At 43.2% G+C, this 19120-nt stretch overlaps 1 protein-coding gene across 1 annotated transcript; it reads left to right on the forward strand.

The window, feature by feature from the left end:
* The first annotated feature begins 1183 nt into the window (after positions 1-1183).
* LOC115042391 (ephrin-A2-like) lies at positions 1184-17421 on the forward strand. The gene is made up of 4 exons (XM_029500597.1): positions 1184-2172; positions 15369-15661; positions 15752-15817; positions 16187-17421. Exons 1-4 carry the CDS (start codon positions 2003-2005, stop codon positions 16324-16326), a joined length of 669 nt encoding a protein of 222 aa, XP_029356457.1. The 5' UTR covers positions 1184-2002; the 3' UTR covers positions 16327-17421.
* The last annotated feature ends 1699 nt before the right edge of the window (positions 17422-19120 follow it).

Consider the following 19120-nt stretch of genomic DNA (forward strand, 5'->3'; position numbering starts at 1 on the left):
GCTCAGTGCTCATGTAGCTGACCGATCACGTGCGGCTTGAACAGAAAGAAAATGAAGTGAGTCCGAACCAGGTAGGATCTGGTTCCGTTGTTCATTTCAAAGAGCCGGCTCTTAGAGCTGTATTGTTCACGACTGACACATCACTATCGGACAGTGACACACAGGGTGGTTGTCAGAGGAAACGCTTCAACACATCTGATTGATCCTGCACAAATCCAAAGGAGAGGGGGAAGTTTAGCATAATCCACACACAAAGACACAAAGACACACAGACACCCATACAGGGTGTTTCCTCCTCTTTTTTCATTCAGTGTTCTCACCAGCAGAAACACGATGTTCAACTCCAGGTAGGAAAATACTTCAAATACTGAATTTTCCTCCTCCACCCAGAACCTGAACCACCACGTTACTACAACCTCAGAGCCGATCGCCCTCTTCCTCTTGCCACCTGACCCACAGGACCGTGGACTCCAGCTCTTGGGGATCAGCCCAGAGACAGGATCTGTCATGAGTTTCTCTGGGTGTGAACCCTGGTCCTCCAAGCTGCTCTAGCTGGACCACATGTTCAGGTTTCATTCAACCCTGATGTCATGACTCTATCTCAGAACACATGGCCAGCGGTTGTTCAATGCCTGTCAGACCCTGCATTTATTCATGGACTCTCTGAAAGTTTAATAGAACAGCTCCATTAACGCCCCCCAACACACACACATACACTCTTGTTTTCCCTCCAAAGCTGATATACTGACTGAAATATTAATAAGTGCTGACTCACTGTTAGAGGCGGAGCTTCCTCAGAGAATCAGCTCTAATCACAGTCTGGTTCCAGGTACAACAGGTGTGTTTTTGTCTTCATCTTTTCTCCTCAGACCAGCTAATGTTCCTCTGGTCCCTCTACCTGACGTCACCGTGTTGATCTGTCTCATTCAACCTCTGGTGGTCTGTGAGTTCAGGCGTCAGTGCTGGACTTGGTCTGTGGGGGACTGACGGACCAGGAGAAATCAGCGAAACACCAGCTGCTGTCCACATACTTTTGGCCACGTGCTGGGGCTCCTATTGGAGGAAGGGGGGCACCGGGAAAAGAAGCCCCGCCCAGCTGGAGGCACCGGGAGCAGTAGGAGCTGAGCCGGTAAACACAGCGAACGCACCTCCCGCAGCTGCCGACTAACTTTCTGTCGGATACTGTTTCTTCTTTGTTCGAGGTGATTCGGAACCAGACCGATCCTGTCCGGGTTTCTAAGGGCGGACCTAGAGCGCCAATCGCAGAAAGTTTGAGACCGGGTTCAGGCACCCAGAGACCCAGTCTTGATCCGGACTAACAGCGGAGTCTCCAAACGAACCGAGAGCAGCGGGAAGATTTAGTGAAAGGTCGAGGAGCAGCGAGTCTTTGGGGCCGGTTCCTGTCGGACCCGACTCAGTCCGACTCAGAGTGGGTACATGAGACAGCCAGACTGTTAGTCAGGAATGAGACGGATGTAAACTACCTATCTGGGATCGAGCTGAGGTTCCAGCAGAAAGAGCAGGACGCACATGGACAGGCTGACCCAGTGTCTGTGCGGTCCTGCGGCCCAGTTCTGGTGCTCATATGTTCCTGATCTGGTTCTGACCTGGTCCTGAGCTTGTGCTGATATCAGCTCTAACTGTTCCTGATATCGTTTTCATCTGGTTTTGATCTGGTTCTGAACTGCTCCAGATCTGACGCTGATCTGGTTCCGACTGAGCGAAAATTAAACTTCGGGACAGTTTGTCCTCCCGGACTTGGACTGGACGAATTTCCCGGTTTTGCAGGAGTATCGGTCTCCGCAAAGTGGCAAATGAAGATCATGACCATCATCACCCTCCCTGCTGGGAAACCGTCCGCCAATAATCCATTTATATTGGCCAGTTATTAATCAGGGCTGAGTAAAACTAAATATCGGAACTTTGTCAAGGCTCTGGATAATCGCAGTTTTGATGTGTCCTGGTTCTGGTTCTGGTCTTGATCCCTGGTCCTAACGCGCGGATGTTTGCCAGGACGTACCGCGCCTCTCCGCCGCGCTTGGAGCGCTCCGGGCGGTCGCCGCCGCCGCCGCTGTTACTGCTGCTTGGTCTGCTGCTCCGGATCTGCTGCGCCACCGACGAACGCGTCTTCCCCGACCGGTACGCGGTCTACTGGAACAGTTCCAACCCCAGGTAAGACTGGTTTTATTAGTCATGCAAGGACTTGCATCACGTCCGTAGACCACGGAGACCAGATATTCGGAACCTTTCAGTCCATCTCCACACGAGATGATCCTCCAGTTCGCACCGGGCCCTGTTAGCAAAGTTTGGGCCTGACCTGAACTCGGTCCTGAACCTTCTGACCCCGGTCGCAGTAGACTTGCACGAGGGCCCGCTTTTTTTTTTTTTTTTTTTTTTAAATTGGAGGCCACATCTTCTTTATGTGAGAGCAGTATTCTGGGTTTGCAGTAGATCCAGAATCCACCAACAGAAAACAGAAACTCAAACCCAGAGAGTAAGCAGCTCCAGCTGGAGCCTCAGCAGGTCTTTGTAGCTGAGGGGGTTCGGATTCGGATTTCCTTTGTTGTTTTATAGTAAATTTGCGTACAATCAAATTGTGCTCAGACTCATGGTGTAGTTAATGAAAGGAATAATAACAAAACATACATCTATGTAATATTACACCAGCACCTTGATGGAGTGGGCAAATCAAGTATGCGTGTAAGTGAATGAACATCAAAACGCGAATCATTGGATAATCAGTGACAGTCTGATCATTAACTATTCAAGTTCAATTCAGCTAAATAGATTTTCTTGTGTATTTTAAACTAAAATAACAGAAAAAATATAAATGTTCATCACAGGAAATACAAATTATCTGCAGGTCCAAATTGAGTCTTTTGTTTTTCAAAAAGAAACAGAATTAATTTCAGTTTAAAATGTAATTTTCAGTTTCTCTCCATCAACTGAATGACTGAATGGATTAATTCTCGGGGTTAATCCTCAGGAGTGAGTGTCAGAGTTTTTCCTCGAGGTTCATCCTCGGGGGTTAAATCTCATGGTTCATTCTCAGGGTTTAGGCAACACTGTAAAACATGAGAGAACATGAGGTCAACATTAAAATTCTGACAGACCTGGTCTTTTGACCTCCACCGCTTGGGAGCAGAGGGGTAACAGCTCACTGTTCTGTCCTTTGATTGGTTGGCTGCTATCTGAACTGTCTAATGAGAGCCAGCCGTGTCATTGCTCTGTGATGGTCAAGGGTTTTATATTTTATTTTGGAGAGAAGAGACCAAAAAAGAGTACAGAGCAAAGCTGCGTGTGTGTGTGTGTATGCGTGTTTCTCCACCAGATGTGTGTTTTAGCTATTCCTTCCTGTTTTGGTTGGTGCTCCATTTAAAGTGATGTTTTTTCGTGTGATGAACGTGACTCACATGATCTGAATCGTCAATCTCATGTGACATGAAACGGTATCTGAGTGTTTTCAACATGAACATTTAATAAAGATCAAACTACAGGGGAGTTCTGATGGGTCCATGGAGCCACAATCGTCTGTCAGTCACCCTTCAGGGTCACAGAAACTGAAATATAGATCAATAACAGAAAAATTACGGTCCTGGTTCTTCTTTCAGCAGCTCAGTTTACCGGCTTGTTACTTTGACGGACTCTGGTTTCCCAGTTTCGGTTTAAGTTATTTGTTCCTCTGCTACTCCAGTTCTCCTACACCAAAAACACCAGAGATCAGCATTTAGCTAGTTGGCTACCTGCTGAGTGCTACAGAAAATGTGTCCTGTGCTGCTTTAATTTGAAATTTGAATGATGATCACAAACTGAAGGTGCGGTCCAGTGGAGCTGGACCCGTCAAATCCTGATGCAGTGATACAGTGATATAAAGTTCCAGAAATCCATCTACTTTTAGACCATACGGACCATTAAACCTTCAGACCGCATGGACTGTATGGACCATTAAACAGTTCAACTGTAGTGGACCTTTAACATGTACTGCTTGGACTTGATCGATAAATTAATGTTAATTATACTTCTTGCTCCTAATGTCCCCTTAAAGTTTCTCTTGCTCTGTTCCGTTGGAGGGAAAAAATGGCAGTTTTTGTTGTTGTTGTTGTTGTTTTTGTTTGTTTGTTTGTTTGTTTTTCAGAGTATAACACAGTAACTCACAGTTGAAGCCGCCATTTCGTTCTGCCTCTTGAAATGGAGGTTAGACCCCGCACCTTCATTTTGTCATCCCGCTAACCCCCCAAAACCCCAACTTGCTCGGTGAGCAGCTGAGCGTCTCCTCCGGTTGACAGAACAGAAACAACTGCAAGACGAAATTCAGTAAAAATAAATTTTCTGCTCGACAGGAAGTGAAGGAAAAGATTCAGTCGTCAGGACATTTCTTACATTTTGACTCTTCTACACAGTGTTTGTATTTTCTCTTTTTGAATCTGTAGAATTTCTAATAAAGTTCTGTGAGTTTGAATCAGGATGAATAGGAAGTTTACTTCATGTCATCATGAACTGATTTTTTTTTATCCATAAATAAAATTACACCAAAGATTTTCCTGATCTGTAAGGAAAAACATCAAATGAAATTATTTGATTCATAATTCATATGAAATTTTACTTCGATTCTGTTTTGACAACAGAAACGGCTGAGTTGAATCAATTAACAATGCAGATGATTGCCAATCAATCATCCAGAATAAAACTGCTTTTAAAAGGTCCAATGCCTACTGGTCATTTTCACAGACACAAAAGTGAAACCAAATGAACTTTAATACAACTGATGTAGCATAAATGTCAAACTCAAATCAAACTGCAATCAAATGTCACACTGGCCCTGAAAATGTAGGGTTAAATTTGAAACAGTTTAATGTAGACAAACAAAATGTTCCTTAATCCACAAATCCGATAGTTGTTGTGAGATGTCATGAGGTGTGCGATGCTGAGACATGGTTTGGCAAATTGATGCGGGTGATGAGATGTTACATTTTGTGACAAGGTTTAATGTGTGTGATGTTTAAAGATGCGGTGTAACATGTGTGACCAAGTGTGATGTCAGTGTGGTGTTGCCTTCTCTGACGTGGTTTAAAGAGGTGTGATATGACTGACGTGGTGAGATGTGGTTTTAAAAGTGATTTGCTGTAACAGTTTGTGATGTTTTGAGATGTGGTGTCATGTGGGTGATGAAGTGTGGTGCACTGTGGTGTGGTTTACTGGTCTTTGGAATAAAGATATGTAATGTGGTCCGATGCGGTCTTAAATGGTTTACCGTGGCCCAACATTGTTTTGATATGGTCTACCGTAGCCTGATGTGATCTGATGTGGTTTCATGTGGTCTACGTGGTCTGTGTCCAGTTGAGGGATCTGTGTCCTCTCAACAGATTCTGGTTGACGATTGGTTCTTGCCCTGGTCCATCACGGTTTGTCTCACTGGTGACAGACGCCAAACAGGAAATGGGGCTCTCTCTAGTTCTGGCATTGTGGGTGAATGGACCAATGGCACAGCAGCAGGAGAGTTTCTGTCAGAGCCCCCAGTTATTTTTATATTCTCTGCTCCTCATGTCTCAGCACTTCATCATCCGCTCATGCATTTTAATGCCTGACCCACATTCATTGGCTCTACACACACACTGTGGAAACTTTGAAGTCCTGGCTTCATGCTCTGAGGAGGAGGAGGATGAGGAGCATGAAGGAGGTGAAAAGCTCCAAGGTTTCACTGTTTTCTGATGAAATTCGTCCTGAAAAGCAGCAGTAGAGCAAACAGGTCAGACTAGGACCCTCAAGGCCTCAATCAGGATCTCTGTGTCAGACCTGTGCAGGCCGGAGTCCCGGCATAAAAAACTCCCGATATAAAAAGTAGGTTTCATCAGCGTCACAGCCAGGATTAGTCTTAGCGTAGCATAAAGACTAGAGGCAGAGGGAAGCTGTTAGCATAGCTCAGTGAAAACAATAAGTCAGTTTCGGTCCCAAAAAATCAAATCAGAAAATAAAACGTGACTTTACTGAAACACCAGACTAAGAACTGACATTTTAGAACAAGCAGATGGAGTAGCAGTTGAAATAATAATGATAATAAACATTATTATTATATAACAAAAATGGGGACGTAGCTCAATGACGGACACCATGCTATGCATGCAGAGGCTACAGTTCAAACACCAGCTACAATCCAGTGGTAGGCTTGTGCAGGTCCCAAGCCCGGATAAAGGAGTAGGATTGTGACTGTAAGGCTATCTGGTGTGAAAAGTATAGCCAAATCAATCGTGCAAGTCACAGAGCTGACTTGCTGTGGGGACCCCAAATAGGGAAAAGCCAAAAGAGGGAAATAAATAAATAAACTCGCGCGCACACACACACACACATGCATGTGTGTCACTCCCTCTCTCTCTCAACCCAATCGGTCGAGGCAAATGGCCTGAGCCTGGTTCTGCCCGAGGTCTCTGCCTCTTAAAGGAAGTTTTTCCTTGCCACTGTCGCCAAGTGCTTGCTTATTGTAAAGTGCCTTGATGTTACGTTGTTATGATTTGGCGCGATGTAAATAAGTCAGATTTATATATGTATGCACGTGTATGTATGTGTATGTGTATGTATATATATATATATATATATATACTGTATATATATATATATGTGTGTGTGTGTGTGTGTGTGTGTGTGTGTGTGTGTGTGTGTGTGTGTGTGCGTGTGTGTGTGTGTGCACATGTGCTGGAGCCAATCCCAACTCACACTGGGTGAGGGTGGGGTCACCCTAGACAGGTCACCAATCCATCACAGGGTCAACACACAGAGACAGACAGAGATGAACAACAACTCGCACTCAGACGCATACCTACAGGCAATTTAGAGTGGTGGGAGGTTAACAGGAGTACCCAGAGTACCCAGTAACCCTAACCCATGACCTTCTTGCTGTGAGGGAACAGCGCTAACTACCATGTCGCTGTGCTGTCCTATGTTATATATTTCTATTTATTTTTCATTTTAAGTATCAATATTTACCCCTATTATTATTCAGCATACCGAAATAAATATACGAGTAGTAAATGTGCAAATACATTTCCAGAGATAACGAAAATAAAGTTTTTACCTTCAGAAGATTAATTAATTTAAATTCACCTCTGTGTGTGTGTGTGTGTGTGTGTGTGTGTGTGTGTGCGTGCCCTCTGTTGTTTAAAAGCTAATTTTCAACAATCTGGAAGCAAAACATTTGTGGACGGGCACGCAGAAAACCAGAACATTCAGGCCCAGAGGGTTCAGGCCCAGAAGGTTGCTGGTGGGTCCAGCCCTTTGTGGCCTGATTAGTCTGGCAGCTAAAGCTGTTAGCATCAAAGGAGAACGAGCATAGTTGTGTGTTACAGTTTTGTGCTCCTTTAGTTGTATCCTGCTGTAGCTGTGTGTTGTTGTAGTTGTGTGTTTTAGTCTTGTGCTGCTGTTGTAGTGTGTCTGTTATTTATTATAAATGACACTGAGTTCTTGCTTGGAGACAACTCATGAATCATTGAATCTACCAATCAGAGCAGAGAGCAGAGCAATCAGAGTTGAAGCAGGACCAGGTCTGGACCAGGACCACACCAGGATTGGACCAAGACTAGATCAGGACTGGAACAGGACTGTAGCTGTTTTGGAGCAGGTTAGGAACAGGTTTGAGTCTGATGCCAATATGAGGTTTTGGTTTGTGCTTTCTACAGGCTAATCAATAATCATTAACATCATTGATATGAATGACAACCCACAGACTGCAACACTAAGTCCAGGGTGTGAAGGTCTGAAGGTATGAGGGTCTCAGGGTCTAAAGGTCTGAAGCGCTGAGGGTCTGAAGGTCTCTGCATCTAAGCGTCTAGGGTTCTCTTGGTCTGAAGGTCTTAAGTTTTCTGCATCTGAGGGGCCAAAACATGGACGGAATCCAAATTCAAATCTCACATTTCTTGTCATCAGAAAACAAGGAGTTAGTGTTTTTGTGTGTGTCTGTATGTGTTATGTAAACCTCGTTAAGACATCACATTAATCAGAGCGTGAAACGCTGACACCGTTCTTCTTTCTCCAACTGCCATGTTTCTTGCTTAGAATATTCAGTTCATTATTAACATTGGATGGAGGACGTCAGCCTATGACATCACAATGTCGTCTGATATTGAAAAGTTAATGTTTTTCTGAAGCTGCTCAAGAGTTGCAACACGACTCGGGCCATCTGACCCCTGGTCGTGTGACCACGGTTGACAGTGGTATCAGCAGCTCACAGCCAGACCAGGATCAGTTCAGCCAGCTCAGACAGGTCCACATGAGACAGTCATGAGTCCACAGCCCCGAATCTAGTCTTGGTCTTAACCTGGTCTCTCTGGTCAGAGGATCAGGACTTAGAACTCAACTCCCAGTCAGGACCAGGATCAGCACCAGGTCAGTGTCTGTGAGCATGGAGTTGTCAATCACAGGCTGACCTTTGACCTCACAGCAGCTACTCCTCTTTGTGTCTCCTCAGAGAGAGAGAGTGAGGGTCTGATCTGCTCGACCGTTTCCATAATCTCCATTTAACACTTCAGACGCTTCCATCTGCATAATCCCATTAACTCTGGAGCTGCAGCCACACAACAACGCCACTGCCACCGCCTCAGGAACAACGGCTCAGGTGGAAGAAGAGAGGGTGAAGAAAAGACAGATTTAGTTTGTGAATGAATGAAAAGAGAAGAATAAGAAGAAGCCTGACAGCTGGGGCGGAGCCAACAGAGAATATGCAGCTGCTTAAACCTTCGCCTGGTCGCACACACAAATCCACACTCACTCACAAACAGATGCACACAATATTACTTGTTGATTCTATATCATAAACAAAGACAAAAGAGGAAATAAGAAGTGTATGAGGAGAGAAGGTAAGGAGAAAGGAAGATAGGTGTTTGGCCCTGGTTACTGTGATCCATGCGCCCTGATTGGCTGGCAATGTAAGGGTTCTGATTGGTTGAAGGTTCAGGGGGGTATTTGATTGGCCGACTGTCTGCAGATGGCTTTCAACATCCAGAAATAATTGATAGTGTGTGTGTGTGTGTGTGTGTGTGTGAGTGATTTGAAGGTTTACTTCACTAATTTAACTCGCATGTGAAATATACATTGACATTAGACAGGTGTTCATGAGCAAAACAGCTGTCTCTCCTCCCTCCCTCCTTCGCTTGCTCCCTTCCTTCCTTTCGCTCTCTCTCTCACCTGAGTCAGCTCAGGGCTCCCTGGAGAGTGTTGCTATGGTGAAGTCTTCCCTGACTGCCATGGTGATGACTTGTAGGTTGGGTAGGAAACAAGGTGCAGACTGTTCAGGGTTCCTTCCTTTCTCTCTGTACTCTCAGAGCTCCATGGCATGCTGGGAGCTGTAGTATCATGACCAGATGTGCGGCCTTGCCACATCCTGTCAGATGTGTCATCAGAGACGGTACTTCACAGAGCCTCAGATTTCAAGGTTTAGACCACAACTCAAGGTTCTCAGGGTCCAGAACTCATATAGGTTAAAGCTCAGCTGCCGTCCAGGGCCAGGTTAGGGTTAGAGTTAGAAACAGGAAGAAACAAAGTCCAGTCTTTGAACCCACGTCTAGTCTGCTGATTATTTTTGTGATTAATTGTGTTAGTTGATGCTTGGGACTCAGAGGACACTTCAGCACAACACATGGGGGACACAATTTTACTGAGGATGACTGCAGGGTTGTGTTGTGTATGTGTTCCATTACATAAATCTCAGTACTCTCCTCTGAATCCAGCTGTAAATGTCGGCCCAACAGCGGTCCAGGTGGAGTTGCCTTTGAACCAGATGTGGCCCAGATCTTGCCCTGTCAGAACGTCCCTTTGGCCCAGAGTTGCTGCCCAGTCGTTGTGTCCACTGGTCAGGTTTGTCTATACACTGTGAGTGACAGGCTCAGCAGCTCAACACATGCAACCGGAGTAGAAGCTGATTAGTTTGTCGGAGGCCTAGACGACAACAACAGTGGCGCCTGTCCAACCAGAGCGCAGCCCTGAGCTCTGGTCTCCTCATCTCTGCGTCCCCTGGCAGGATTTTTGTTAAATATTAATGAGTGGTCGGATTAGCAGAAATCCCAGCAGCCACTGGGGCTGTGTAATCCAGGCCATGTCGAGGTGCTGATAAGACGGGGTAGGCATCCATCGCAGCCCCCGCTGGGCGCCAAGAGCAGGAATGGTTTGTACTCTGCTGATAGGTCAAAGACCAGGAAGTGTTTCATTTCAAACATGAGATCAGAATCTGACTGAACCATTGGTCACTAAGATGCTGTTTGTTAGTGATTACTGATGATTTTCTCATCCAATATGATACTCGAAGTCTCCGTCTACAGCCTTTTGAGCTTGCTTATGATGTTTGAATCTGAAAGTCATCATGAGCTTCCTGTCTGGTCTGAGCTTTAGGAGACAGGGCCTCGTCCAGGGGCCCAGAGTCTGGAACTTAACCTAAACTCCAGACCAGAGCCATCCAGAAAACAGCAGATCTTTGGTGGTTGTGTGTGTTTGTGCGTCACTGTGAAAATGGCGGAGTGGTTGTTAAATTGGAACTGGAAGACCTTGGGAGCAATGTCTCCGTCCTCTCAGGGAATTCTGGGAATGATGCAGCTTTTCTTGATGTTGGAGTGTGATTGGTGGAGCGTGTCCGACGCTGACAGCTGGGACAAAGGGTGGAGGAGGGGAGGAGGGATTGGGGGTCAACAAAGTAGAACTAATCCACCTCCAGACCCCCAGACTCCCAGACCCCAGACCCCAAGACCCAGAGTCCACAGACCACCTTCTCTCGGATGCACCTAAATCCACCTAAGAGCTGAAGGTTTAAGTGAGATCATGATATTTATTTCCATTATATTTATTTATATTTTCTTTTTTAGCTGAATTTGATTTTACTTAAATTGAAAACAATTTTTATTTTCTGATTAAAATTTTGTTATTTTAATTATATTTTCTTAAATTCCAAATGGCTATAAATTAGTAAAAAAAAATCTAAAACCAATGAATAACCAATGAATAATCTATAATAATACTAATCTATATATAAGATGTTTCAAGTATATGATGGAGTATTTGATAAATGCACAAATATTCTGTAAGTAAAATAAAATAAAATAAATAACAGCAGTCTCAATCGGTATACGACTCTGGAAATATGAAATGTGTTTTAACAATGACACAATTATTCATTAGAAGTTTCTTATTATTTTAGTTAATCAGGTTTTTAGATTATAAATGACCTGACGGTTTAAACCATAAAAGAGATGTTGAAACAAAATATTTTACAATCACTGAATCTGAAGAAATAAATATTTTATTTTTTATTGTTATTATTATTATTATTATTAATAATAATAATTATTATTAATAATAATAGTGTGCGCGTGTGTGTCTTACTGAAATTCAAAATATTTAAATCATTATGACTTTAATTATAAAGTTACCACATTAATAATAACTGAACTATTTTTAATTCGTCTAATATTTGTATTTAAGGTAATGCGATTTAAAATAATACTTTATTTTACTCAATGTGGAAAAGTTTTTCCTGTAAAACATACCATAAATCTAAAAACTGAAAACATTAACTTTTTCAGACCTGAAACAATTATTATTCATATTATTTATCTTCATAGTGACTAATGTTATTCACCAAAATGTGTCTTTGATACTGTTTCTGTCAAACCCTTTATGATATTTTCAAGCAAGGACCACTGAATATTCAGATTTTAGAGGTTCTTTATGAGACCAATATTCAAATGCTAAACAACATGGTTAATAATTGTTCTTTACATTTTTTGTAAAGAACGATGAAACAAACGCCTGCAGACTCTGTAAAGCAATGAGCCATTACATCTGTGAATGAACACATAGCATTAATAATATGAAATATAACAGTTATGAAACAAAAATGGATTTCGTATATTAAGATATTTATTTAATAACTGATGGAGATGAGCAGTAAGTTAAAATCTGTCTCTTCTTATTGTTCAAGTTCAAGTTTCTCATCATAATTATTTAATTTTCATTAAAATTAGAAGTAAATTTTGTATTCAGGTTTTTCATGGGATTTTTGGAGTGTAATGATAAAAATCGAACCTTCCTTTTAAGAAACTGCAAATCTGAAACTCATGTTTTTATCATCTTAAATTTTATTTTATAACTTCAATCTGAATATCATTTGAAATTGATAAAATATTATTTATTCTCTTGATGTGAAACATAAACTGACATCAGTTATGTTTCCGTTGATCTTTCATATGTGACAGTTTTAATGTGTTGGTTCTGTAAAATCTTGAGGCACCACCGAAATGACTCTCACTCGTGTCTTTTCCAAAAATAAGATTTGATTCTGCACGTGCTCAGTTTGTCTGCAGAGTGGTGAGGTTTCAGGTTTCACACTCCGGAGAGCCACAAATCAAACACCATTGACCTCTAACCTTTTACAGCCCCCACCTCCGCCCTCCGCCACCTCTGTCATCATTTGCAGTCAGAAGAGGCTATTATTTCTAAAGCAGAGAGCAACTCTGTCTCTTCAATCAACTTCCTGTCACCTTTAAACTGAGGGGGAGGAGTCACACCTCACCTGATTTTTGATATGAGTGATGCCAACAGTGACATTGAAACTGTCCTGTGTAGTGACATTGAATTTGAATAATTTTCATTGTTTGTTTTGAGAAAATTTGTCTCCAAATGTGTAAACAACAATACAAAATGTGTCAACGCTTAAGGTGAAGAATGATGTGTTCAGGTGACAACTGCATTTTAAATTAGACTTTTATCAGTTTTTTTTTTCTGCTGATGGATAACTGATCGTACCTGCAGCTTGTTCCTGGTCAACCTGAATTCTCACAGCTGAGGGTTTCCTGTCTGATGTGCATCAGTAGTCCAGTTAAGTCCTGTTCACACCAGTTCGGTGCAGGACTTAACCCAGGTTCCTTCACAGAATCCAGATTCAGTGGGAACAGAATGTCCTCTCAGTAACCCTCCTCCCTCTGTGGGGGTGGGTGGGGCAGAGATGCCCCAGCCCATTGATTGGTCACAGTCCCCCTCCTGTCCCCCCGAGGCAGATGGATGGAAATCAAACAGAAACATGTCGGGTTCAGCAGGTTGGGGCGTCCTGCTGATCGATGAGCTCCATCAACTCCACACTGAAGCTTCCCAAAATGGAAGAGTGTGTAATTGCCATGAAGTTAGCTAGCAGCACCCTTAGCCCCCCAGCAGCCCCCCTACTAGTAGTCTGGAGCAGCACTAATGAAACCTGAAGCTGAGTCTGAGCTGGTCCCATGAAACCATCTGATCCTCTTCATGTATTCATCCTCAGCAACTGGTCCTAGTTGCTCTCTGGTAACTGAGACCAGTATCCAGTTTTACTGTCAGTCCTGGAGAACTTGACCTTGCTCCTTTTAGACTTCTGGACTTTTAACCTGAACCTGGTTTTCACCTGATCCTGATCAAACATCACCGAAAAGGGGACCGAAACTCCCCAAGGTTTAGTTTTTTTAGGTGTGTATCTGCGTGTGCATGGCATGTGTGCCTGTGTATGGGAGTGAGCGATCTTATCTTATATATCCATGTATTAATTTGTCTCTCTCAAATTATTTGATTTACAGCTCTGACAGGGCATCTCTTGGTTGCCATGGCGACTGCATCCTGCTCAATTTGTTTGTTTCAATTAGCTGAAGCTGCCAATCACTTCCACCATCACCCCACCCCAACACACACACACACACACACACAACTGAGCTTTGATGGGCTAGCATGTGCCTGCATCATTGGCCTTGTTTACACAGAGAAAGAGAAAGATTGACCAGCAAGCTGCCTCCATGACAGCGGAGAGGTTCACAGACCTCACATCAGCTTCTTCTTCGTTTTAGGGAAACGCTGGTTATTTTATTTCACAGTCCTTCATTAAAGCTTGTTAAGACGACAAGTTGACATAGTGATCAGGTACTAGGACAGATTTTTAATTTTTATTTTCTCATTCCTCTAGACAGAAAGAGTCAACTAGCATTCCTTATCCAGAAAAATAAAGTCCAAACCTGCAGAGCTGCAATTTGTTAATGGGCGGGGTCATATTTCCTTTGCCTCACTGTAAACTCAAATGAGTCTCAGTGTGTCTGAGCTGATTTCAGAGGATGCTTGTAATTCCAGGATTTTCTTCAGTGTGAAGCATTGTGGCAGCCAGCACTGAGCTGGCACTGAGCCGGCATCAGGCCAGAGTTACTAGAAATGATAAAAAGACAGCCGGCAACACAACCGTCCTCTAAGCCTCAGAGCTTCAGATATCTGTCTTTTATTTTCAGGACCCAGAGTCTCACAAGGCACATCCAAACACCTTCTCCAGGATCTCTTTTTGTTCTGTTCCAGATGTTTTCAAGAAGTAGAAATGATCTTCTCTGTTCCATTTCCAGGTTTTCCAGGAGACTTTGTTCCTCCATCAGAAGCTGGATTTGAATTTTTCTCAACTTTGTCATTTTGTCAATTACTTTTTCAGGACTTTCAAGGACAATATCTCTCCTTGAAACAATAATGTGTTCCATAATTTTAAATTCCCGCAGGATCCAGTAGGACTTGGATTTACACATTCCAGATTTTTCCTTGTCTACTGTGTTTCGACCCCTCCCCGCTAAGAGAGGATGATTGGTAGGACTAAAGATAATAGGGGGCAGAGCCAAAAGGGGCCATGTGAACCTCATGAGGGGAGGGGTCACTCCGTGTATGTGTGTGTGTGTGTGTGTGTGTGTGTTTGACAGGCTTCATTTCTCAGAAAGCACAATGAAACTGCCTCCTATTGTTCATATTGTTTTTATTTGTGGTGGTGGTGGGGGTTCAATTATGTGGGCGGGGGGAGCAAATTTGATTGACAGTTAGGAAAATGTTTAAGTCACTCCCCCCCTTCACCTCCTGTTACAATGAACATGGGTCTGTTATTGTGTGTGTGTGTGTGTGTGTGCGCTACTTTCATGCACACAGTAACATAGTTTCCTGAGAGAACTGATCATGTGACTGGGCAGGAATAATAAACTCTGTGGGTTAAGTCCTAATCTATCTTGGACAGTCCATCATTCAGATCCACATGGTCCTCGTCCGGATCTTGCTCCTGAGCTACATTGACAAGGAAAGAGTCAGATTTAACTTAAAATTTCTTTTACCTTTGACCTATAGGAGGAAACAATCAACGACGCCTGACCATTGCATTCATGCCACATGGGTTGTGAATCAGTGAAAGTCACACTGTGTTTTGTCATTGATCTGCTGGTCTTATTACGGAGGCTCATTAGTGCCAGAAATAGCTGCTGTTCCTTACAGTTTCAGGAAATGCTCCTGGAGGTGTAATCTCACACAGAAAGTGATGCTCTGAGGTCAGAGGGGATGTGGCGACTCTGACATTGTTTTTCTGTCCTCAGGTTTGTTCATGGCGAGTACACGGTGGAGGTCACCATCAACGACTACCTGGACATCTACTGTCCTCACTATGAGGGGACGTGGCCTGCGGAGCACATGGAGAACTATGTGCTGTACATGGTCAACTATGACGGCTACACGAGCTGTGACCATCACAGGAAGGGATTCAAACGCTGGGAATGTAACCGCCCACTGAGTACCAGCGGCCCCCTCAAGTTTTCCGAGAAGTTCCAGCTCTTCACACCATTTAGTCTGGGCTTTGAGTTCAGGCCGGGCCACGAGTATTACTACATCTGTGAGTATCTCCAAGCGCTGTGGAGTACTGAAGATAACTGCTACTGCTGTTTTGGTTGTTATTGATTGATCTGGTCTGTCTCCTCTGCAGCCTCTCCTCATTCCAACCTGGCAGGGAAACCCTGTCTGAAGCTCAAAGTCTATGTCAAACCCACCAGTGAGTCTGAAGTCCGTATACATCATTATGATGACAACATGGATCAGGATAAAAATCAGGATAAATTTTTATTAAAAGAGCCTCTCCTCTGATTGGCTGACTGACATCTTGTCACTAGAGAGAAGCCTTAGAGAGGAGATGGATAAACAACAAAGAAGGTTTTGGGTTCAGTTTAGGTTGAAACATGGACCTTTCATAGTTACCATTTTATTACCTGAGCATGTTGATGTACAGTGTGTAGTGGGCAGGGACTCAGGTTTAGTACCAGAGTGACTCAGAGTTGTAAGGGTGTGGCCTGTAGGATATGGTGAATGTGTTCCTGTGTCGTGGAGGTCAGGGGACATGTCTCTGTTTTCTTTCCTCTCTCAGATGACTCGATGTATGAGTCTCCGGAGCCCTTCCTGACGGATGACACCACAGGCGGCTCTGGCCTCGCACTCCCTCGCCTCCCCCTGCTGTTCGGCATGACACTCGTCCCACTCCTTGTCCTTGTCCTCGCCTCCTCATAGCACTTCGTCCTACAAAAGGCCGACCTGCGGCAGGAAGCTAACAGAGCACACTCTCCCTGACCTCTGAGCTCTGATCTTCACCTGAATGGAAGCGGCTCAGCCAATCAGAGGAGATGAGATCACCGCCTGGAACGGAGGTAGTCTAATCAGGTCCAGACTCCACGTTTAAAGGCCGTGTGATCCAGATGTTTTAACATCTGTCTGTAATGTCTGTAGCCAAAACTTTTCTACTGAATTTTCATCACATCAAACGAAACCAAACATCGTCAAAGACCTTCAGGTTCCAAAGATGCGAACAAACCAGCGCAGTGAAAAATCACTTCCTGTCTGACTACAGACACATAAACAGCCATTTACGCACTCAATGGGAGCTTCTCCTCCAATGACGTTGACAAGGAAATTCAGTTTTAGATCTCAAGCTTCATCAAATAACTTTGTTATGATTTTCAAGTCAAAGAAAATACAAAAACAAACAACTTTTATGAGCTTTAAGGAGCCACAACAACAATAACAACAATAAAAGTAAACAGAAATGCCTGTTAGAAAAAAATCTAATTTAAAAGTCTTTTATAATGTCATCTTTTAAAGGGACCGTACAGGCAGTTGGGATGACCTCAGAGGTCATCTGACTCAGTCTGAAATGTCAGATCAAAGAAGAAAATCCTCCTCATCATCACCGAATCTTGTTTTGTCTTGAAATAAAAACAAATGTTCGCTAAACAAAAAATCAAACTTGGCATTTCCTTCTTCACTGGTACTGAATCCTCAGACAGATGAACAGGTTGAGGTGAATCTTCATCATGTCCTCCTCATCGCCCTTATGCCTCACCCCCCTCTGAGTCTGTAAGGGGGAAGTGTGTCCTTCAGTGAGGGTGAACAGGGGCATGGTGGGAAATGCAGCATATGTGATGGAGGATGAAACAAACTTATGGACGTTTCCCTTTTTCTGTTTGAAGGTTGAGTTTTGATCAGTCTGATGTTTACTGCTGTTTTTTACTCCTTTTTGTTCCTGCTTGCGTAACAATACATCCTGGTCCTTTTAGTCTTGTGTGTTTAGTGTTAATGGGTAGAACTTGATAGGTCCTCCACTTTGTTGGTGTCAGAAATGCTCAAGAGGGGAAAAACTCCAGAAAGAAAAACATTTTGTGATTAGGAGTGAGACCTTTCTGCTGTTTACACTGTCTCTGTGGAAGATGTTTTTCTACGTTAAGATAGCAGCATATTCTTTAAAAGACAAAAAAAAATCTGTTTTGTATATTTTTTTATTAAATGCTCATTAAGTTCTGTTGTAATTTAATGCCTAATCTGAAACTGAAGAGATAATGAGGGTCATAGGTCACTGAGCCTTTTCAGGGTTATTTTTGTGAGCTGGATGGGTGGGAAAAATTAAATCTTTGGACACACTTAGTTTATTTACTTCAAAGAGCAACTGTTCAGAAGCATCTATGTTTGATAGAATTACCAATAAAACGCAGTTTCACTCAAATTTCAGCTTCTAGTTTGTTCCAGTGTGGATCTGGATCACATTATTGATCACATCCTGTTCTTAAGAAACTTAAGAACTTAAGAAAATGTTTAGTTTGTTCTCATTATGAGATTTTTATTTGGAAAAAACAACAACAAACAGCAATAGCAATATACATTAGAGCAGAGAATGGAACAATAATGACACACAAGCACAAAATGTTTTTCATCTTCCTCCTCCAGGTGTGGATAGATAGAAAATGCATTTCCTCAGGTAAGTGCTCCACCAAGGTTAAGACACAAAACAAAAACATAAAATAAGGGAACAGAGGAAGATAAGAGTCACATTGACCCCTACTGTTCACTCTGAGCACAACCACCATCATCCTAATTCATTCACCGATTACCCGTTTCTGCCAGTCCATCACAGGGCCAACAGACAGAGACCAACAACCCCTCACACTCAGACCTACGGACAATTTAGAGTCACCAGTTAACCCAAACATGATGTCTTTGGACGGTGGAGGGAAACCCACGCCGACACAGGGAGAACATGCAAACTTCACACAGAAAGGCCCCAGGCCGGGAACCAAACCCATTACCTTCCGGTGTGGGGCAAAAGGGCTGTCCTGCTGTACTTCCTTATATTATATTAGATATAAGCCCTCCATTATTGATAATTCTGTGCTGCCTCATCCAAGTCCCTCCCTCCATCGTCTGCTGGGAGCGGAGCCAATCATCTGACATTGGGCGGGGCGGAGTCTCACTTTACCAAAAAAAAAAAAAAAAACAACAACCTCGGGCCATTGAACAATAACCAGTGTTAGGCAAGTTTTAAAAAGCAATTAGTTACAGTTACCGTTTCTCCCAAAAAGTAACTAAACCAGTTACTCCTTTACAAATTACAAAAGTAACTAGTTACTGCGGAAAGTAACTTGCGTTACTTTTGCATCTTTAGAAGATGTTGTGAATGATGTGAATTACTTGACACCGACGCGGAGAGGCGCTTTTGTCCAGGACGCAATGTACATTTCACCATTCTATTCGTTCCTTTAATTTCTTTGAGTTTAACGAAATGGCTATACTTCCATTTAGGCTACCTTTGGATTATTTAGGCTCGCCATTCTTGCTTCTCGCTGACTGACTCATTTGTGTCAGTCTTTGTGTGCTTTCGAATTTCTGTAAACAGCCCCCGCCCACCTCGACCTCTGATTGGCTCACCATGAAATTTGACTGTACCTCGGCCAATCGTCGTCATTTATGCGACTGTCTTAGGCCGACTAACCAATTTAAACAGTTAAAACAATCTTTGCCTCTCGGCTCGTAGATC

This window comes from Echeneis naucrates, chromosome 4 (assembly GCF_900963305.1).
Source record: "Echeneis naucrates chromosome 4, fEcheNa1.1, whole genome shotgun sequence".
Classification (NCBI taxonomy): Eukaryota; Metazoa; Chordata; class Actinopteri; order Carangiformes; family Echeneidae; genus Echeneis; species Echeneis naucrates.

Excerpts from the sequence above, each read along its gene's own strand:
- LOC115042391 (XM_029500597.1), top strand. The coding sequence starts at position 2,003 with ATGTTTGCCAGGACGTACCGCGCCTCTCCGCCGCGCTTGGAGCGCTCC. Across the intron at positions 2,173-15,368 it reads TGGAACAGTTCCAACCCCAG|GTTTGTTCATGGCGAGTACA; the intron begins GTAAGACTGGTT and ends TTCTGTCCTCAG. Across the intron at positions 15,818-16,186 it reads AGTCTATGTCAAACCCACCA|ATGACTCGATGTATGAGTCT; the intron begins GTGAGTCTGAAG and ends TTCCTCTCTCAG.